The sequence below is a fragment of the Thrips palmi genome, unplaced genomic scaffold (assembly GCF_012932325.1).
Source record: "Thrips palmi isolate BJ-2018 unplaced genomic scaffold, TpBJ-2018v1 HiC_scaffold_17, whole genome shotgun sequence".
In the NCBI taxonomy this organism is placed as follows: Eukaryota; Metazoa; Arthropoda; class Insecta; order Thysanoptera; family Thripidae; genus Thrips; species Thrips palmi.
Genome location: NW_023144626.1, coordinates 6,330,916 through 6,351,654, shown reverse-complemented (window position 1 = coordinate 6,351,654; position 20,739 = coordinate 6,330,916). Strand labels below are relative to the sequence as shown.

Below are 20,739 nucleotides of genomic sequence, written 5' to 3'. Positions count from 1 at the left end.
GGCGGCCCGGCCCGGCGCGGCCTCGATAATTGCTGCAGGTGACGGTCGCCTCAATTTACGCGATACAGCCGCTGCGGCCCAGGCTGCGGCCGCCCTCTAGGTCTCTGTCTAGCGACCCCGGGCCGGCGCGGCCATGGAGGCGCGGCGCGGCGCCCCTACGCGACACCCCGGTTGAACTCGATCCGGGCGGCCCGCCGCGCCCCGCGCCCGCCACGCAACGGCCGCCGCCACGCCGCCACGCCGCCGGAGAGGTTATTGTCACCGCTGGGCCACTGACCTGCGGGCCGGGACCGACGGGACCCGGGACTGCGACCTGCGCCAAGCAGTGCATCTCCATCTCGCAACCCTTCTGCCCCGGCTCGGCGGCCCGGCGGCCCGGCGGCCCCGCCACGCGACGGCCGCGCCACGCCCGTCTTGTCTTACCTAAGACACGCCCAGCCTGGCCCAGCCTTCCCGGACTACTGCAAACACACGCGCAGCGCGCAGCCCGCAGCGCTAATCTAATCGCACTTCGACATTTCGCATTTGTCTCCGCCACCGCCGGGGACCTGGTCGGGTTATCGTCTGTGTGCCGGCGTGCCGGTGTGAAGACGGAGGCACCAAGACACGGAGGCACGGAGGCACCGCGCTGTCCCGCCTTCCAGCCGCGCGTCCAGTCCTCTCTCTACTCTCTCTCTCTCTCTCTCTCTCTCTCTCTCTCTCTCTCTCTCTCTCTCTCTCTCTCTCTCTCTCTCTCTCTCTCTCTCTCTCTCTCTCTCTCTCTCTCTCTCTCTCTCTCTTTCACGCACTCAGGGGGCGTCTCGCATAGGTGCGAGAGAGACAGAAGCGACGACAAGCGCGATGTGTGGACTGTCTTCTGGAGCGTTCCCCGCTGACCTGCACTGCTCTGCTGCACCGTACGCCAGTCCGCCTCTTGAGAGGTTTCGCCGCGCCCGCCACATGTTTTTGTTTTGTTGTTGTCCTCCGACGCAGTTCGGCCCGTTCGGCCTTCGGCACGCCGAGTGTCTTTCCGTAACCACGGTGCCCAGTGGCGTGCGTGATAGTGGAAAACAGCAAAAATAGCTGTTGCCATGGCGGATAATACGCATTTGTCCGAAATACGACCTCCCTGGCGTCTCGATTTGGGTTTCACTTTGGGTCCAACTTTTCATGCCGTTGCCGTTCGAGAAGAGTATACACAAAGAAGGTGATTTGGGCATGAGACCTTGAGACGGTGGAGCACGGCGGAGGGCGACGCGGCGACGCGGCCCGTCTAGACCGCTGCGCCGCCCTTTTGGCGGACGTGACTGAGGGCATGACACAGAGAAAATAAAACATCGCCGGAGTTTTGCCGATGGATTTCGTCTGTTAGGTTAGGTCAGGTTAAAACAAGAGATGAAGAGGTTTACTCAGGCACGCATTTCCTCAGGCAGAACGTTCTCAGAAATAAATGTGCTTTACCCTATTTCATCTGATCGAGACCTCGGAACGGTTGCTTTTGTTTTGTTGGGCGTTTAAATGCCGCCGCGTCGCCCAGCCTCGCCCCACAGCACCACTAACCACCACACTGCCTGGCCCACAGTAAACTGCCACACTCTGGGCGCTAGCTGGCGAGCTGGCGGTCTTTGTAGTATACAAAGTGGGATCGGCGATTCAGCGCCCCGATACGCGGAGGCTTATCGCTGGGCGCGATCTGGTGGCGCTGGGAATACGGAATGAAATGCCGAGACAGGCCAAGACAGACACAGGCAGGGCCGGCGTGACACAGCGGCACTGCGGGGCGACGAGACGAACGCTCCGATTACTTTTCGATGTATCGATACGGTGAGATGCGTCCCAGGTGTCCCAGGTCGCGGGAGAGTAAGGGAGGATGAAGAGCATGACCGTGCGCCCGCTTCCCAGGCAACCCAACCCACCTGGGCGTCGGAGGAGCTGCCTGCCCAGCCGAACAATTTGATGCGTCTTGAAGCCACGCTGGGCGGGACGGACCGGGACGGACCGGGACGGACACACCTTGCTCATCATCTGCGAGTTCCCGCGCAACCTCGCCGACGACGGATGGGGCTGCAGGAAGGCAACCCCCAAAGAAAACGCGTTCCGAAGGCCGAAAGTGTTCCAGGCGAGTCTGGCCGAGAGTCTGGCTGCTTATGCGCGTGAGTGTGGCCAGACTGCGCTGAATAGTGACCCAGGTAAGGGCACCGCCGTGCCGTGCCGTGGTCGACGTGGTGCCGCCGCGACGCAACATACGCGTGAAACTGGGCAGGCCAGGTCGGGCCGGGCAGTCCGCTTGGGGCTAGGGCTAGGTCAGTTTCCGGGTGAATGTGTTAGCGCGGAGTGGCGCGGAGTGGCGTGGTGCGCGTGCACCGACCGGACCAGACAACCAAACGACCGACGCACATCGTTGCGTTGCGCGCTGCGCGCCAGCCCCGTTTTGGTTTCTCACTCCAGACCGCCCCGCCACCGCCGGCACCACCGCGTTGTCATTGTCAGAAAAAGAGTTTTGTTTGCGGGCGATAGTCGGCGCGGCTCGTGGCGGAGCCAGCCAGACGGCCAGGCAGGCAGCCAGGCAGGTAGTCTCGGATGTAGATTGGGTCATTGGGTGCAGGGGCGGTGCAGGGCGCACGAGCTGGCTCGGAGTCCGTCCGCGGAAGGCCTCGAGGTGGACCTCTGACCGGCAGGCCGGCAAGGGAGCGGCAAATCACAGAAAAATAATGCAAAGTGGGGAGCCTGTGTCGATAGCTATAGCTGCCTTTGAACGGACACCGCGTCCAATGTAGCTGTGGAAAAAGCCTCCCGTCAACGACCTGGTTCTCCAAAGATCCAACTCTTTCACTCCCAACCGCAGGAGACAAGGGTGAAGCCCCCGCCGCCGGAGACCAATGGGCGGAATGCGTTCCAGCAGCACTGCCGGCGACCGCGGTCGCATCATCATTTGCGACGCGCAAAACAGAGCTGGGAAATGGCGTCTCTGTTTCACCGTTTCCCGCGTCGACCTGTCACGACTTGTTTTTCCGAGGACAAAGGTCACGTGACCTACCGCAGTGTATCGCCACACCGACGCGCCTCGCGGGCTGGATCCAACGGCCGCCTCATTTGCATAAGTAGTTGCTTCCAGCGGCGTGTTATTTCGGTGTAGCGCTTGGCGGTTGGCACTACCGGCGGTCTCCTCGCCGCCTCGCCTCCGCCGGTGAATGGTGGATCGCGACGATAATTGCATCATTGATGGAAAAAGCTCTCCGGGCTGCCGCCGCTGCCGGCGGTCGGTGGCTGCGTGTCACTGCGTGTCACTGCGTGCTGCGTCACATTCCGTTCGGCGAACTGACCCGTGGCCGCCGAGCGCGCCGCGCCTGAGGACGAGCCTAAAAGAGCCTCGGCCCGCACGGCCAGGCATGGCCGGGCATGGCCGCGCCGACACCTGCCGTGGGACGACACAATAAAAGGACACGGCCATCCCATTAAGGCGGACCACGTTTACGCCGAAATTTGGTCGAGTCATTTGCGTGCTCATGGTTCGCGAAATTTAGCGTGTCGTCACGGCTTCGGCCCTGCGGGCTGATTCCGATCAGTGCTTTCGTCGCTCTGCCCCTGGCGGCCCTGGCGGGATGCGTGTGAGAGTGGCGAAAGCACTGTTCGGCATCAGCCTAGCGGCGTGCGAAGCCTTTCTTCCGGGCTGGGGCTCTCCGTCGGCGACATTCCGGTGTCGTTGTTTTTGTTGATGTTTTTGTTATTGATTTTTAAGCCGTTTCCTATTTAGTGCCAGAATTGCGAGCAGCACAGCGACCTGCCACGAAGATCGCCTCCAATGAAATAGACCGATTTTCACCTCAATGCTCAGACGCATCCGGGACCCGTGAGCACGGCACGGCAGCAGCACGGCAGCGGCACGGCCAGCAAGTCTCGACAAGCAGCCGCTTTCCTCAGTATTCCTTGCAGCAAAGCGGATACTTTTCTTGTTTCTCAGAAGATGTATTTCATCGGAGGGGTGCCCTGGCCTGGCGGCGCGGCGCGGCGGCTCGGCGTGGCGGCGACCCCTTGACTGGCCGGCTGGCACCGGGCTGGCGGGCCAGTGTGGCGGGCCGGCCCTGCGCGGTGCAGGGTCCTTTGAACGCAGACATCCTTTGCAATGAATGGGCGGGGATGGCGGCGCAGTGCGAAACGCGAAACGCGTCCAAACCTGCACACACAGCACGCACAGCACGCACAGCCGGCGGCGGATGCTCTCTGAAGAAGACACCGTGTCTGTGTGAGGGGCAAGGAGTGTTTGTGTGAGAGAGCGCAAACCACGTGTGGGGTCAACCCAAGAGGTGCGTAGGGGCTGCCTCACGGCTGCCCCCCGCCCCCGGCTGCCGGCCTGGCCGAGGGCCTGGCAGGGCGACGGTGCACAGTGGGCCAGAAGACCGGTGAAGGCGGCCAAAACTCTAGACGCGTTTTGAGCTCCAGAGTCACTGAACTGGACTCAAACAGAGCGTGTGACCCCACCAATGGATTCCTCGTTCGGAGAGCAATCCATTGGTGGCGTCACACATTCGGTTCGAGTCCTGTTCAGCGACTCTGGAGCTCAAAACGTGTCTAGAGTTTTGGCCGCCTCCACTGGTCTTCTGGCCCACTGTGCGGTGGCTGGCCCAGCAGCTCCCATCGCTCTGTCTCGCTCGCACTCAGAGGGCGTTGCGTGGGGGTGGGAGAGAGACGGAGCGACGAGGGTTCCGTTTCGGAATGGAGCTGGAACTGTGCCGTGATCGAGCAAAGGGCAGCGCCCTCCTTGCAAAATCGCTGTCTGGAAGGGCGGCGCTGCAGACGCTTCCTGTCCCCTCGCCCCCCGGGCGGGCAGGGCGGGCAGGGCGGCCCGGGTCGGCCGGGCCGGGCACCCCTGGGCGGCGGGGCGGCGGGGCCGACCCTCACTTCTCTTCCCGCTTCTCAGAACGTGCCAACTTTTTGCTTTCCCGCCCGCTCCCGCTCGTCTGTCTGGGCCGGGTGGCGAATTGCGAATAATGTGGCTGGCTTCTGCGAACCACGAACGCCGCGCGCGACCGACGCGACGCAGCGGTGCGCAGTGGCCGCCGCCGTCCTGGCGCGCTCGCGCTCGCGCCCCGCCGCCCAGGCCTGGGCCAGGCCGCGCAGGTGTGGGGACCAAGTTCGGGGATCGGGACCGTCGCACATTTCGCCAGCCAGGGCGGCCCAGGGCGGCCAGGGCCAGGAGTCGCGCTACGCCGCGGCATTCGTCGAGTATACGACGCGGCGTGGCGGCGTCTGGCTGCGCGGCGACGCGCGGTGACGTCGACGTCGGGCTCCAGGCCCCCTCGCTCCCCTCCCCGGCCAGACTCGACCGCGGCGCGCCGGCCTGGCCGCCCAGCGCCGCCCGCCAGACGGAGTGAATGCGACGCTATCTGACGGCGGTGGTGATTCTGCGATCAGGATGGTGGCACCATCGCGAGACGCCGGGCACGCCGGCCGCGCCGCCACGCACCACGTCAGTGCCGCCCGCCCAAAACAGGGAGAGGGGGAAGGGCGGCAGGGCACCGTCCCGACCCGCGCCCCCCGCGCCCCGCCGGGCTAAGGCCCCGTGGGCCCCGCCGTGGGCCCCGTCGCCCCGTCGCGGTCCAGCACCCTATATAAATGCGCCGGCAGGACATGGCCGGCATATACTCTCCCTTGTCAAGTGCCGCGGTGGCTGGCCGCTGCCTGGCCGCTGCCTGCCCGCGTCGTCCCCGACAGGTAAGTGCGCCAGCGCGCGCCTCGCGCCGTGCTACGCGTTTTACGCCTTTCACGCGTTTTAAGGGCGGGCCCCGATCGACTTGTAGCGAACCCACGTGGCGGCACACGTGGTCCACGGCAGCAGGGGCCACGTGCTCGTTTCGGGGAGGAGGGGGCGGGGAGGGGGCGGGGAGGGGGCGGGGATGAAAGAGAGCAGGACACGATTGTGTGCGAGGGGAAAGACGTGTTGGGGTAGGTCAGGTCACTCCACCACGCTTGCAATTTCACTCACACACACACACACACACAGCCGGTGTGGGTCGGGCTACTGACCCTCAGAGACAGGCCGCTCCCAATGGGGGGAGACGCGATTGAAACCAAATTCAGCGAATAAGCCGATATTTGCGACGGTCCGTCTGGGCGATCGGGGCGATCAGGGCGATCCGGCATTCGCATTCCAGGCTGGGTTGGGTACGCCGGGTCGCGGACGCGGTCAGCATCTGTCGGCGGACCGTCTCGGCCATGGCACGGTATGGCACGCCGTGCGGGACATACCTGGGGTCGGGGTTCGCTCGCAAAATGCGGTCAAGGGGAGCGTAGAAGACCAACAGGCACGTGAGAAAAATTGACAAAAATCAGACTAGAATGTCACCATGAATTCAACAGACCGGCAACCCCTTTTGAAAACATTCCCGAACCACGGCGCGACGCTCGCACTCCCGACGGGCGCCAAACGAGGTGGGGGAGGGGGAGGGGGGCGCCCCGCTGGTGCGGCCCGCCCTCTTCTGGCTGAATCCAGTTCGTCATCATTTCGGCCGGAGACACAAGGCACATACCGAATGGCCGAACGGTGTGGCCTTTCCTAGAAGCCGGCGGCGGTCGCAGGGCGACCCGGCCCCGACTCGTCCAAATTCCTCACATCCCTTCCTAGTAATTATAGACTTGTGATAGATACCCCTAATCCGGCCCCGCCCCGCCCCGCCGCGCCCCGCCCCGTCTGCGTCGCCCTGCAGGTTGGCGAGGCGGCTGCGGTCTCCCCGTGGTCCCCGTGGTCGTGGTTCCAGTGCCGTGGTGCCAGGCCAGACAGTATTGTCAGGCGGCAGACGCTACCCTCCCCGGCCGCCCGGCCCGGCCCGGCCCCGCCAGCCCAGCCACCCTCTCCATTCTCGAGTTTCGCATCTGCGGATATCGCCGGGCCGGGCTTTGCCGGGCTATTGAATGCCTCGGGGCTCAGGGCCAGCGGGATTCCGAACGGTGCTTGCTATCGTAGCTCAGTCTCTCTCACACTTATCGGGGGCCCTGCAAGGTTGCGATAGAGACGGATCAACGAAAGTACTGTTCGGAGCCGGCCTGCAGGGGCCGCATCTCGCTCCACACCTCGCTCCCCCGCTCCCCCTTCCAGCCGCCATTCATTGGGCCGTGCCGGGAGCGCGATGTTTCGCATTGGGCAGGTGAAACGGTGGGTGAAACATCCAGTCCACCATTTTTGCACTTCGGATCTAAGATCCGCGTTGTAAACTCTGCAAAAAGAAAACAAACATCGAAAAACAATTGATGTTCGGGGCTGTGGCGAGCATGTTGGAAGATCTGGCTCAATCGCCAAAAAAAAATGTATAAATTTACAAAACAAAATCGTATCATGTTTTACATATCGGGAGTGCAAATTATTTACAATTCAAATTGTCCATAGATTTTTCTGAAACCGCTCCAAAAATGTGCGGGAAACGTGGGTAGTTTTGTGAAACGCGTTGGGTCGGCCACGCTCCGCTCGGTGCTGGGCTGGGCGACCGGGCTGCAGGCCGAGGGCTGGCTGCACGCTCGCTGCACGCTCGCTGCACGCTGCACGCGCCGCGGCCATTTATTTGTTTTGGATTGGACGGCAAACGAAGGCCGAAGCAGACCGGCCCAATGATAGCGCGTTATTTTGAAGCGTGGGTGAGATAGGCCGCGAATGGACAGGCAGCGCAGGCAGCGCAGGCCGACAGGCAGCGCACACTTCAGCGCACGCGGAGCGGGAAAGGACTTCCACGTGGAGCAGGGCGTGCCGGGTGCTACGACCATCGACCTCTCGGCGAGGCGCGGCGAAGTGTCTCGCGGTTCGTCCAGGGGGCCGTGCAGGGGGGCGTCCAGGGCAGGGCCGTCGGCCGGCGGGCTCAGGTGCAACCAAAACAATGCAACGCGATCCCCGCTAGACACCCCCACCCCCACCCAGCGGGAAAACTAAGCCCACAAAAACGCATGCGCGCGTTTCCGGACTCGGAGCCGCGAGTTCGTCGAGGTTCGTCGAGGTTTGCGGGGGAGGAAACCTCGGAGGAAACCGAAGCGTCCCCACTCTGCCGTGCGTTTCAGCCGGTCGCCTCATAGGAATGCCACTGTGCGAAATAGTTTGAGTGGAAGTCCAAACGACAGACGGAGAGTTCAGCAACCCCGTCTGTCGCGCAGCCAGCCGCGCGGCCTCCTCCTAGCGCCCCGCCCTGCGCCGCCCCGCCCTGCGCCGCCCCGCCCCTTGGGGCATGCCTAGCCCCACCACGCCCCGCCCCGCCCCGCTCTTGCGGCTTGGCTCATTGAACTGGCCAGACACATAAATACCTAGACACCTGGGGCAGCAGGCAGCCAGCCTGCGCCCAGTGTGGCGGGGCGGCGTGGCGGCGGCGCGGCCAGTACCGCAGGACCAACGCCCTCGGCCTTCCCGCTCGCTCCCATAAACCGGACGAGGACGAGGTTCAAGCCTAGACACATAAAAAGCGGGAGACAAGTCGACCCGATCCCGGTGCACGCCTGGTGGTGCCCGCTGGAGCCCGCTGGAGCCCGCTGGAGCCCCGCCCCTCCGCGGCCCCGTCGGCCCCACTGCGCATCGCGGCGCATCGCGGGGTGGCCTCACTGCCCGCGGCCCGCGGGGCGTCGCTGTCTCACTGCCCGAGGCCCTGGCCCTGTCCCCGCTGGCCCAGATAGCCTACTCGACCGCCTACTCGATCTCCTACTCCATCGCCTATTCGATAGTCTCGATGCCTTCGGGCTGCGGCGGCCCGTCGGCAGACTCCATACATACACAAACACCTAGACCAGACGCACTCATAAATAGGCGCTCAAGTCACCGAGACGTCGTTGTCGTGTTTAAGTCAGGGCCGGTGGCCGGTTCGTAATGATTATGGTAATTATTGTAATGCGAGGCGGGACGAGGTGGGACGAGGCCTGGACGCTCGGACGAGCATGCAGAAAAACAGAATCCGTCTCCCCTTCGGCCCCCGTCGGCCCCCGTCGGCATTCGCGTCGGATGGGAGGTGCTGTCGGCGCGACGCGACGCCCCGACGCCCCCCGCGGCCACCGCGTCAGCCGCGTCAGGCAGACGGAAGAGTCTCTGCATCAATCTGTCTCTCTCGCGCTCTTGAGGCGTCCCGCACGGATGCGAGAGAGACAGAGTGACGGGACGCTGAGTGGGGTCACTCTGCAGGGTCCAGGGGGTAGTCTCGGCCCGGGCGGGCTGGATGCAGGGCGGGGGTGCGGGGCGGGGACGAAGTCGCAGAGAAGCGCAATGGGCGTCCAACTCCAGCCATGGCAAAGAGGTACTGAGTTTTACGACTCGTTTTTCCACCACCCACTATAGAACTCTAGGACAGACGCGGCCGCGGCAGGCCCCGCCGCGCCGCCGCGCCGCGCCGCCGTGCCCCACCCCTCGCGCCCTCAGCGCTGCAACAGCCCCGCCAGCCCCGGCTGCAGGCAGGGCAGGCAGCAGGCAGGGCAGCCAGGGCAGGCAGAGGTGGGGTGGGGTGGAGGGGCGCGCGGCGGGGCTTGGCGGGGCGGGGCGGCGAGGCGGGGCGGGGCGGGGCGGGGCGGCGGGCGGGGCCGCGGAGAAGCTGAGAGGTGGCGAGGCAGACCAAGGCAGAGCAGAGGCTTCTTGCTCAGCTCAGTTATACATGCACGCTGGTAGCGACTGGACCAGACTCCACAGCCCTCCCTGTATCTCTGTGACTCTGTGACCGGAACAGATAGGACCGCACCGGATCGCACCGAACCGAGCCGGAGCAAGGCGACCTGGAACGCGCTCCCTACAGTGCCGCGCGTGTGTGATGTGAATTGTTTGTACGTATCCGCAGTGACACTTGGACTTCGCGATGTTGTTGGTGTCGAGCACGAGGTGGCTGCTGCTGGTGGCGGCGATGGCCGCGCTCGCGAGAGCACACCCCGCGCTGCCGCAGGAAGAACTAGCCGTGCTGGAACACGACCTAGAAGAGGACCTTCAGGACCTGGAGGATGCCCGCGCCGTCGACGAAGCCTACGAGCGACTCTACGACAACGCCCTGTTCCTGGACCTTGCCGATGACTCCACAGCCGCCAAGGAACCGGCACCGGCGAACCTCCCTATGGACGACTACGACGGCGAGATGCCTCAGGGCGACCAGCCCATGCCCGACGCGCAGCCCGACGACGCCGACGACGCCCAGAACGCCTCCACGAGGGCGGCGTCACCAGCGCCCGCCGGTTCGGACCGCCCGGACGACACCAAGGAGGCCGCCCCCGCGACGTCGCCGTCGACGCCATCCGGGCCGCAGGCACACGCCGCCAGCCGCAAGTCCGAGCGTGAAAGGTGAGTGCTGGCCTGGCCAGACCCTAGACCCTTCTTCGTGGCGCCCTTGCCGCCCTTGCCGCCCTTGCCGCCCTTATCGCGACACTGTTTGCGAGCCGCCACAGCGGCCACTGTGACTGTGGGGCTGCGAGGCAGCGAGGCAGCGAGGCCGTGACTCTGACGTGACGTGGCCGTGGTCATGTGCGCGTGGCTCGCTGGGCACACTCCGGACGACCGTAGGTCAGTCGACAGCCTCCAGCTAGGGCCGAAAGGGGCGGGTGGGGTGGGGGGAGGGGGAGGGCCGGCCGCTAGACCGTGAGGCAGACACAAGGGCAAACATTCGCTAGAACCGTATTCGAAGAAGTAAATGTTTTTCCCCTTGAGCGTTGTCGCCTGGGACTTCCCCACGGACTTACTCGGAGGGGAACGAGAGGGGGGGCTGCGTGGGTGCAGAGCTACCCGGTTGCGACCCCCCGCCCAGCCCCGCCACCCCCACCCCTGTCTCGCCGGGATGACCCTGTTAAGCGTGGCGGGGGTGGCGGGGGTGGCGGGGGTGGCGGGGCCGGCGGGGCCGGCAGACAGGGCGACGTCCTGACGCATCGCGAATTCGCCAAGTCAGCCGGGCAGCCCTGGGCCTCGCCTCGCCTCGCGTCGCGTCGTCTGGGACGACGGCCGATCACGTATCCCAAGTCAATAAACCCTTCCACCTCCTTCTCCCCCGCAAGCTCGCCCGCGAGATGATCCGTCTGACTACCTGGCCATGCGATCTGCCGCCGCGGAGCCGCCGCGGAGCCGCCGCCGCCACCGCATGCTGGCCGTCTGGAACCGGACGCCCCGCCGCCGCGCCGCGCCCCGCCCGCCAACCCACCCCGCCCCACCCCGCCCCACCCCGCCCCACCCCGCCCCGCCCCGCCCCGACGCGCCGCGCCGTCCTAGGCCCCAAACAGACTGCGCTACTTCCGCTGGCGATGACCGCCGCGGGTTTCCTCGGCGCACACCCTCGCCCCTCCCCTCGCCCCTCCCCTTGCCCCTCCCCTCGCCCCTCCCCTCGCCCCTCCCCTCGCCCCTCCCCTCGCTTCGCCTGGCGCCGAGTCAACCCGTTTCTTACCTTGACGCCTCACGCCACGCTTCTCCCTTCCCGTCCAGTGCGTGTCCGCACCACTGCAAGTGCAAAGGGGGAGGGAGGGAGGTGGAAAAGGGGGGGGGGGGGTAGTCAGACGTCGCCCTGTCACTTCATTCAGATTCAGATTGATGAACGCGCTGCGAGGCACCGCGTCGCAGAGCGGTGCGGAGGGAGAGGGCCTTAAAAGTTTCTCAGTACGGGAGATTGAGGTCATAGACAGGGTGACAGGGCCGACGGGGAAGAGGAAGGAGTAGATCGGGCGGGGAAGGGGCGGGGGGAGGGGAGGGGGAGGGAAGGCAAATAAAATGGCTCGGCCTGCTCAGGCCGCTCGGCCCGTGGCGACTATCGGTCGTTGTATTGTCGGGCCGCACCTGTCTGGGTCAGACACGTGGGGGCACAGTAGCTTAATTTTTTCCCGAGAAACACGGGGCAACGCGCGAGTGCGTGTGTGTGCGTGTGCCGTGTGTGTTTTCTCGGACACGCGAGCACATATGCATGCGTGCGGCGGGGCGCGGCCAGCCTGTGTGCACAGTGGTGCACAGTGCCTGCAGCCCGGGCGTGTGTCCGACTGGCCCGACCTTTGCGACCACAGCGTCGACGCCACTGCTATCCGCTCCGCCCTCCGTTCGCCCTCGACTTGGGGCCGCTTGGGGCCGCTCGCCCCGGACTACCCCTACCGACGTCGCGGTGCATCGCGGCATCGGGGCCCGGTGGCCGGCCACCACCCCCGCCCGTCGCTCTGTCTCTCTTGCACTCAAAGGACGTTCCGCAGGGGTGCGAGAGAGACAGAGCGATGCAGCGCGGTGCAGAGGCTAGGGAGACCTGAGCCCCTCAGACGCCTTCCAGAATGTCGCCGCACTCGAGAATCGATACCGGGCTTCGGAGCTCCACGTCAGTCGTGCGACCCCCTCCCACCTGCCCCCACCCCCTCCCCCACACATGCACACACATGCACACACATGCACACACATGCACCACACTCGCGCGCGCGCACTCGCACACCGATTGGGATTCATTATCGGAAGAGCCAGCCCCGCCGGACGCGACTCGGCCCTGACCCTCTCAACGCGCTGTGCACAGGCATGCCATGACGAAGGGTCTGGTCGAGGGGGCTTGTTGGGGGAACGTTACTAGTCAGTCACAAATTTAGTACTCAAAGGTTACGAGTGGGACAGTGTCGAAAACGATGCCCTTCCCGGAGCAGGCTGACCGGGCAGACCATTGTCACACCGTACGCCCCGACCTTCCAAGCTGGACTAATGCCTATTTTGTCTATTCCAGCGTTGAGAGCCCAACCGTGGAGAGGTAAGACTCCCATGATTCTCCTGCCATGTTGTTGTTGTTGTTGTTGTTTGTTGTTTGAAGCATGGTAGATGATGCTATGTAGATCAGAGCGTATCTAGTGTGACTCTTAATCCGCCGTAGCAACCTTGATAGTGAGACTGTGTGCGCGTGCCTGCGTGACTTTAACCCCCGCAGCCTGCCAGTGCATGCCGTAGAAACGAACCTAACGCATGCGTAGTTGCGCGCCGACCGCCTCGGCTCGGCTCGGCGACTGCCCCGTGCACACCACGCGCCCTGCCCGGCCCTGCGGGGTGCACCGCAGAGAGGACATGGCCCTGTCCGCGTCGTTCAAAGCTCCACCAGTAACGCCGCCCTTCTTTCTGCCACAGAGACAGGGAGCTCCGCCTGCAGCACATCAAGAGCCAGGTGCTGCAGTACCTCGGCCTGCCCCCCGACGGCCAGCACCCACTCAGCAACATGTCGTCCAACCGCCAGCAGCTGTCCGTGCTCCGCGTCGTCGGCCAGATGAACCTGCCCAACGTGCCGCCCCAGGACATCATCGCCGAGAAGGTCACCAGCCACTACCCCGCCTGTAAGCCTCGTCTTTTTCGCACTCTCAGAAACGCCAGTCTCGACGCCAGTCGCATTTCGCTGCGTTTGCACAGGCGCATATCGTGCGTATATCGCGCGCATATCGCGCGCATATCGCGCGCATATCGTGCGCATATCGTGCGCCTGTGAGAGTTGTGTCTAATTTTTGTGACGCTTGCTTTCCTGCGCAGGCGCTCTGCCTCGCAACACGGACGAAGCTCTGTGGTCCGAGGGCAGGTCCATGCGGCTGCTGTTCGAGCTACCCAACCACCCTCCGCCGGCCGGGACGTCCGCCAACGTGGTGCAGGCCACGCTGCGGCTGTTCAAGGTGTCTCAGGGCGGCTCCGCGGCCCACCCGCACAAAGGCCCCATCTGCATGCCCTCCGTGGCCACCACGGCCGCGGCCGCCGCCGCCGCGTTCGCCAGCACCCACGCCAACACCGAGGACGACGACGGCGTGCTTGACGGCGACGGCCTCGGCGGCCACGCCCCCGTGCCGCTGCACGCGCTGCTGGGCATGGCGCAGGCCGACGACCGGCAGGTGCGCGTCTCCGTGTACTGGTACACGCGCTCGCTCAAGAAGAACAAGAACGGGGGTGAGTCATCGTCCGCACGAAGGGTGGCCGCGCCGATAAGCGGGAGCCAATGGCGAAGGCGTTTACTCGCGATTGCCGGCTTCGGTGTCAGCACCGCGTCAGCACACTGATTCCGAAGGCTCCTGTCACTCTATCTCCGTCGCATCCTGGGGCGCCCCCTCGGGGTGCGAGAGAGGCAGAGCGACGGAACGGCGAGAGCGATGACGACATGCTGACCGTTCCGATTTGTTTCCCTTTGCAGTGGTGGTGGAGAAGCGCAAGCTGCTGGACTCCCGGATGCTGGCGGTGCACGGCTCGGCCTGGACCGAGTGGAACGTGCGCACGGCCGTCAAGGTGTGGCGCGAATCGGGCCGCAACTTTGGGCTGGTCGTCGAGGTCGAGGACGAGGACGGCACCCGCCTGGACGCGCACCAGTTCTTCAACGGCATGAACTGCACGCAAGAGGCATGTGAGTGTCCGGCTAACACCCCTAGCGCCACGCCCTAACCCCGCAGCCCTGCAGCCCCGCGCAGCCCCACGCAGCACCCAGGCCGGCGTCGTCCTGGCCACGGCCACGGCCAAAGCCACGACGCCGACCTGGAGGCTGCACGTCGCCCCGCCCATCCTCGCTTGGCCTTGGCCTTGGCCCCCTCCTTGTGTCGTGCTGTGCGGGCATGCCTTGTGTCGTTCGTTGTTGTTCAAGTTTACCCGTCCCTCCGGGGCTCGGCTTACTCCCTGTCTAACTGTTCTTCTCCGTGTCCGCAGCCAACGCCAGACCCATCCCCAGCTTCCTCCTCGACCGACTCAACCACAGCAGTGCCTCTGGATACAGAGAGCCCGGAGGAGCTGCCTCCGGAGCGTACGCCCACGCTTTCAACCAGAACCTGTTCCCCGTGATCGACCTGTGCACCGTGGAGACGACGGACAGCAGCGGCGGCGGCGCCTTGTCCTCATCCGGCTACGACTTCGGCGTCCTCGGCCTCGGCAGGCAGTCCAAGCAGGCCACTAAGCACAAGCCGTCGGCACCGGCGCGGGCAGAGAGCCGCGGCCACAAGCACCGCCACCAGCACCAGGACGACGTCAAGGAGGCCGACGAGGAAGCGGAGCCCGTCGCGAGGAGGTGGCCCCGCGCCAGGGCCGGCCAGGACGACCGCACCCTGCACCAGAGGATCGTGTTGGCGGCCAGCGCGGCCAGGCAGCAGCACGCCGGCAAGGACAGGTAGAGCGGGACGACCTGCACCACGTCGCCGACGACCGACGACGAGGCCCCACCGCATCCATCAGTATTCTCTGTCGTTCCTGTCGCCTGCATTCCAGCCTTGGTGAGCAGTTCCTGGGCACCAAGTGGTGCGGAGTACGAAGTGTGCCCCGCCACCCGCCGCCGCACAGGCTGCGGAGCTGCAGCCAGCGTGCCATACACGGTGCCACAGCGCGGTCCGCGGCCCTCAACCCGCCTCGCGCCTAGTACAAGTTTTGAGGTGTATTTATTCGCTCGAGGAAGGGGAGAGCATGTGTAGTTTGTAAGGCCGTACAAAAGACTGTCCGTGTAAATTGTTCCGCTTAGTGTTACAGCTACGAGTTCTGATAAACGTCTAGTCTTTACACCCTTCTTGCTGGAACTTTTCTTTAGGAAAGTTTTAGGCAAGAATGGGACACTAGTTTTTATTGTAATTGAGTTTAAGTCGACGGCCTCCTGGCGTTAGGAATGTAAGTTAGTTTACTACGCCCTACATCACCGACTCCTAATATTGGTACTAATATATCCAATTTTGATACATTTGTTGTTTATTGAATCTTTTCGCCGAGCTGCGTGGTTATCGTCCAATTGGCTACAGCGTTCCAAAGTTTTTGTTTTGTGCCGTAAAGAACAGTCAAAATTTACTCGAAAGACGGCGTTGTGTCACAATTTTCTATTTTATTTTAAAGTAAAATGTTCCAACTTTTGGCACTTCTGTCAAAATGTTGAAGCACTCCCAGGGCCTTTGCGCCCCTTGATCTACATCACGCATTCCGTTTTTGCTGCTACTTCCTCCTTATATTGAGTGTTACCAACAAACCTTAAGTAAGGTGTTGTGGTTTGGTCCGCTGCAGCCCAGTAGAGACAACGTAGTTGTAAGTGTAACGCTGTAACGCGCGCACGTGTAAATACTCACTTAAAAATCGCGTAGTGAAGAAAATGTCTCATTAATCAGCTTCTATCCAAAAATATCATTAGTTAATTTATAATACATCGTACTATTTATCATAATTCTCCATATCACTCTTTTATTTATTTATATTAAGTCCTAGTTTGATCAGAAACGTACCATAAACTTGTTTGACTACTTAACGGTCTGTTGTTTGTATAATAAATTTATGGATTATTTTTAAAACTTTTTATCCTCTGGATGGTTTTGAATGTGCTGACCTGGTCTGTGGGTTTGTAAAGAGACAAAACTTTTGGGTACGAATTCAGCATTTGGATTACATTTTGACGACCTACATCTAAGACCTCGAAATAAGTATTAATGTGTGTCGTGATTACGAGTGACGAAACGTTCTGAAACGAAACTGTGTAAATAATGTACACTAAACACAAAAGTAAATGTATTTCTTTTAGAAAAAAAAATCTTATTTATTTTCCTACTAAACTCTTCACACCGCACAATCAGATAGTAGCCGTTCAAAAACAGACGGATTTAATGACCGCCGAAGTTTCTCTCGGGAGCGGTAAATTTTCATTCATTTTGGGCCTGACTGCAGGCTCCCTCATGAGCGCCCCAGGAGTATCAAACAAACAGGGCTATTTTCGGCAACACGCCTCTGCGCCGCACTGCTGCATGTCCAGGGCGCGAGAGAGGAGAGAGAAAGAGAGAGCGAAGGAGAGAGGGAGAAAGGGGATCACACGACGGAAGGGGCGAACCAGCCGTGGAGGCACTTGGGCACCTGCGAGGGCGTGGTGAACTCGGCGCGACCCAGCTCCAGCATGGTGGTGGCGTCCACCGCCAGCATGCCGGCCCGCTGGTCCTCGTCGCCCCACACCAGCGCGCACAGCAGCACCCCGTCGTCCTCGTCCTGCCGAGTTCAAGTTCAAGTTAGGGGTCGCAGGCCGCAGCCCGCAGAGGCAATGACATCTCAGAATATTCGAGACGACTGACCTGCGCGTCGGGACGAGCGACGAAAATGGGCTCGCTGGGGTAGACGCCCGGCTCGCCCCACGTGGAGCAGCCCCCCGTCCACGTGTCCACCTTGATGAGCTGCGGAACACCAGACACACTACGCGTTAGTCGCAGATCGGTGGCTAGCCAGCTTCCCAGTCCGTCGTCCGCCCTCCGCGCCCTCACCGTGCCGGGGTTGTCCGCGTCCACGTCGGCCGAGATGGCGTAGAAGTAGCGGTAGGGCCTGGACACGTGCCGCGGGTTGAGGCGCGGCGTCTCGCAGCCCAGGTCGCACAACGCCCTCGGGTGGACGCGAACCCCGGACTCGTCGAGCGGCAGCACGAAGCGCAGCGGCCGGCCGCGGAACAGGCGCGCGTAGTCGGGGTTCCGCTGCGCGTCCTGCAAACGGCAAATATTTGAAAACGCGGCAAGCGTTAGGGGAACGGCGGGACTCGAACCCAACCCCAGCTCGCCCACCTCCAGCGCGTCGATGTACATGCAGCTGATCATGGCTGGGTCCTTGTAGCAGCAGATGTCCACGACGACCTCCCCCGGCTCGGCAACGGGGCTGTCCTCCGCGGCCAGGGACGGCCGCTCGAAGCAGTTGATGACGTGCAGGAAGAAGAAGGCCTCGGCCTCGAACACGTGCGTGCGCCGCCCCGTGCTGCGGCTCACCAGGTGGATCAGGGTCTGCGGCAGAGTCGTCTAGGCCCTTCAGTGACCTAGGGGTGGGTGGCGTGGGCACCACGAGAAGCTGTTCAAACCCACCGGGTGCTCGGCGAACCACCGGAGGCTGGCGGCCAGCGGCTCGCCGCTCAGCTGCCCCCGCACCATGGCGGGCACGGACACGGACAGGGGCTGCTCCACGAGCACGAAGTGCGAGGCCGTGGCGCCGAACGAGTGCATGTAGCCGGGGTGCAGCGGCCACCGCGCCGGGACGCCGCCCTCCAGCCTGCCGGCCTCCACCGCGGCCAGCGCCTCGCCGCCTGAGGACAAGGGGAAGCTTCAAGTCAGGGAGCGCCGGGAGGGTAGGCAGCCCAACCGGCGGCCGGGCGGTGCGCGCTGCGCGCCGCGTGCCGCCAAGCGCTGTCTGGACAGTTTAGAGTCCGCGCTGCGGTGGTGCACTCACCGGGCTGGGGCGCAGGGAAGTGGATGAGCGTGTACTGGGGGCCCGTGGCCGACAGGGACATGCCCAGGTTGACCACGGAGCCGTCGTCCTGCACCAGCGGGTGGGAGGTGTGGTTCACGATGCCCAGCGAGCTGGCCACGTTGACCCGGTCTAGCGTCTGCAGGCTGACGGGGTCCACTCTGGTCATGACGGGGCTCTCCGTGAAGGCGTAGAACTCGTCGCCCACGGGGTAGACCGAGATCATGGCGTTGTCCGACATCACCTCCCCGGGCCGGAACATGGCGGCCACCCTAACGGGGAACTCACTCGATTACAAACCGTGCGGCATCAAACATTACTACCCCGAAACCAAGGTCTGATGAAGGAAGCGCCCTCGTTGCTAAGACGCAAAATGACGCACCTTTTGAAGATGGTCTGGCAAGGGTCCGGGGCGGCCCGCGTCCCGAACTCAGTCACCACGATGCGCTTGGCCGCGGCGTTGCGGCGCCAGGTCTGCGAGCGCAGGAAGCGGCACTGGTAGGTCACGTCGCCGTCGGCGATGCAGAACCTAGGCGGCAAAAACGGCGCTCTCAAAACAATTGCCAAAGAAATATAGTGATAGGGACTTGTCGTTGGCCTGGCCAGCACCTTTGCAGCAGCGCCGCGCCGTCGAACAGGTGCTGGAACCTGTCCTTCCCGCACTCCAGGCTCCCTGGGCCGTTCCGCAGCAGCGTGCCTCGCACCCAGCGCGGAATCTCTCCTGGAAGAGCGAGGCAAGTCCTTCAAAAATGGCCAAGTATCGTGACGTTTGAAGGCCCGGCAGCGTGAACTTCCCACCGGCCGGGCGCGTGGCCCTCCCCCTCCCTCCCCGACCCTCGAAACGTCAACATTTACCTTTGACAAACAAGTGCCGGCGACAAGCTACTGCTTACCTGTAACCCTCCCTCTGAGTGGCTTGCACACCTCTTCTTTGCAGGACCGCAGCCATATGTGCACGTGGCAGTTGGGGTAGAGGTCCTCCCCCGCGGACAGCCTGCGCGCCACCTCGGGGTCCACGGCGCGGCCCGCGGCCTGCTCCGCCGCCTCGTACGCATGCCGCCTCGCCGCGTCCTCCACTGCAGGCCAACAACGCCGAGATCACCGGGGACGCTCCATTCAGACAATCTGCTTATCGCTGACACCGGCGGGGCCGATCCAAGTGGTGTCTAAGGCCCGAAACCCGGAAAACGCAGTACATAAAACGCCCCCAGCCTTTATTGATGTCGACGACGAGGCTATCAACGAATCGATGACAGTGTGTAGTTCTGGTTCCTACCTGGCAGCGAGATGGACCTGACAGCCCGCGCTCCCCGTTTGCTGGGCCTGCAGCCCATGCTGGCCTCCTCGATCGAGGCCCTGACCGTCCTGACCGACACGAAGCACGCGCGGCCTCCGACTGAGTTTGCTCCCGCAGATCGGACTGGACGTGAGAGAGACTGTGCGGGCGTCGCTGGCGTGTCAAAGGAACGAAGTGGCAATAAAGGACTGGGTGGCCGGCGGCACACTGCGCGGCAGGACAGGGCGCGACCCGGGATTGCGTAGGTGGGTAAGTGGATAAGTATAGGGCAGACTGCAGGCCGAGTAGTGCACGCCGCAGCAGTCGGCGGACATGGCGACTTGCCGGCCACTTGCCGATAACGTGTTACCGCACTGTACCGTGGGAATGGCCGGCTGGAAGGGGGAAGCTTCTTGCCCTTCTTGAGCACCGCGCGTGGCAGGTGGGAGGCGCGTGGCGCGTGTCCGATACTGCCCCGACTTTCTTGCGCGGAGCGAGGCGATTTGAGGGGGAGGGGGAGCGTCTTGGGCGTCTTGACACTGACCTTGGCCGCGAGCGTCCTTCTCAGCGCTCCGCACCACTCCCCGCCACCGTCCGCCACACACGTCGGCGTCGTCGGCATGGCCGTGAGGGTCCGCATCCTCTTCGCGGCACTGGGGGGCCACCGCGACGACGGCCAGCGGCACCGCGATGGTGGGGGCCACGCCGACGCAGCCGACGCTGGTGTCGTCCGGGGAAATGCGTCCCGAGGGCGAGGCGTAGCCGTCGGGGGTGAGGGCGCGGCTCTGGGGAGACACTGGATCAGTTGCACGACGAGGAGTCCGTCAACTCGGAAGGCTCGCCCTCGCCGCCTACCTTGAGCACGTACTCGATGGGGGACATCCGGCCCGTGGGGTCGCCGTGCTCGCCGTGCGCTCTGCCGCGGAGTTTCCGGCTGGTGTGCACTCCGGGGACGACCAGGGTTGCGCCTGGGCCGCAGGTCTTCTCACTGCTGTGGTGGGGACTCGTTCGGGAGGCGGTGTCGGTCGCGCCCAGGCGCCCTTGGCCGAGCGCCGCGGCGCCGGCGTGGCTCCAAGACCCTCCAGCGCGGCTTCGGCGGATCCAGGCGGCGCGACGTTCGGCCCCCGCGCTGGACGTGCTGGCCCGCCGTCGGCCTGCCACCGCCACGGCGGCGGGGGCCGGCGGCGGCGCCATCGCCACCTCGCTCATCCTGGACGCCCTGGACGGCGGCGGTCGCGCATTCCTCGACGGGATCCTGGTCTGTCGCCGCGACGCCAGTTCGCTCCGCGGCCTGTTGGTCTGTTCGACGTGGCCAGGGCTGAGGCCGCGACTGTCCCGCCGCCCCGCCGAGCCGTGCTGCCGTACAGGTTGG

At 63.8% G+C, this 20,739-nt stretch overlaps 2 protein-coding genes across 6 annotated transcripts; one reads left to right on the top strand and one right to left on the bottom strand.

The window, feature by feature from the left end:
* The first annotated feature begins 1,984 nt into the window (after positions 1 to 1,984).
* On the top strand, positions 1,985 to 16,409 carry LOC117644110. Of its 5 annotated transcripts, none has more exons than XM_034383332.1 (7): positions 1,985 to 2,168; positions 9,765 to 10,255; positions 12,639 to 12,662; positions 13,031 to 13,233; positions 13,424 to 13,828; positions 14,070 to 14,276; positions 14,573 to 16,409. In XM_034383332.1, the coding sequence occupies exons 2-7, from the start codon at positions 9,783 to 9,785 to the stop codon at positions 15,028 to 15,030; spliced, it is 1,770 nt and encodes a 589-aa protein (XP_034239223.1). In that variant the 5' UTR covers positions 1,985 to 2,168; positions 9,765 to 9,782; the 3' UTR covers positions 15,031 to 16,409. The 5 variants fall into 5 exon arrangements, with proteins under 5 accessions (XP_034239223.1, XP_034239222.1, XP_034239220.1 ...); XM_034383331.1 differs by lacking the exon at positions 1,985 to 2,168 and adding an exon at positions 5,621 to 5,691; XM_034383329.1 differs by lacking the exon at positions 1,985 to 2,168 and having other exon boundaries at positions 9,555 to 10,255.
* On the bottom strand, positions 16,403 to 20,020 carry LOC117644107 (carotenoid isomerooxygenase). Its single transcript, XM_034383323.1, has 10 exons — positions 19,368 to 20,020; positions 18,985 to 19,167; positions 18,701 to 18,812; positions 18,474 to 18,620; positions 18,074 to 18,363; positions 17,713 to 17,930; positions 17,422 to 17,634; positions 17,131 to 17,343; positions 16,945 to 17,043; positions 16,403 to 16,861 (listed from the first exon to the last, which is right to left on the bottom strand). The coding sequence occupies exons 1-10, from the start codon at positions 20,005 to 20,007 to the stop codon at positions 16,688 to 16,690; spliced, it is 2,289 nt and encodes a 762-aa protein (XP_034239214.1). The 5' UTR covers positions 20,008 to 20,020; the 3' UTR covers positions 16,403 to 16,687.
* Between the last annotated feature and the right edge of the window lie 719 nt (positions 20,021 to 20,739).

What these genes read in the sequence shown, in the direction of transcription:
- LOC117644110 (XM_034383332.1), top strand. Translation starts at nt 9,783, where the DNA reads ATGTTGTTGGTGTCGAGCACGAGGTGGCTGCTGCTGGTGGCGGCGATG. An exon ending in CGCAAGTCCGAGCGTGAAAG is followed by an intron (nt 10,256 to 12,638) that starts GTGAGTGCTGGC and finishes TGTCTATTCCAG; the next exon opens with CGTTGAGAGCCCAACCGTGG. An exon ending in GAGAGCCCAACCGTGGAGAG is followed by an intron (nt 12,663 to 13,030) that starts GTAAGACTCCCA and finishes TTTCTGCCACAG; the next exon opens with AGACAGGGAGCTCCGCCTGC.
- LOC117644107 (XM_034383323.1), bottom strand. Translation starts at nt 20,007, where the DNA reads ATGCGGACCCTCACGGCCATGCCGACGACGCCGACGTGTGTGGCGGAC. An exon ending in TGCCAGACCATCTTCAAAAG is followed by an intron (nt 18,364 to 18,473) that starts GTGCGTCATTTT and finishes GTTCCCCGTTAG; the next exon opens with GGTGGCCGCCATGTTCCGGC. An exon ending in TGTACATCGACGCGCTGGAG is followed by an intron (nt 17,344 to 17,421) that starts GTGGGCGAGCTG and finishes TGCCGTTTGCAG; the next exon opens with GACGCGCAGCGGAACCCCGA.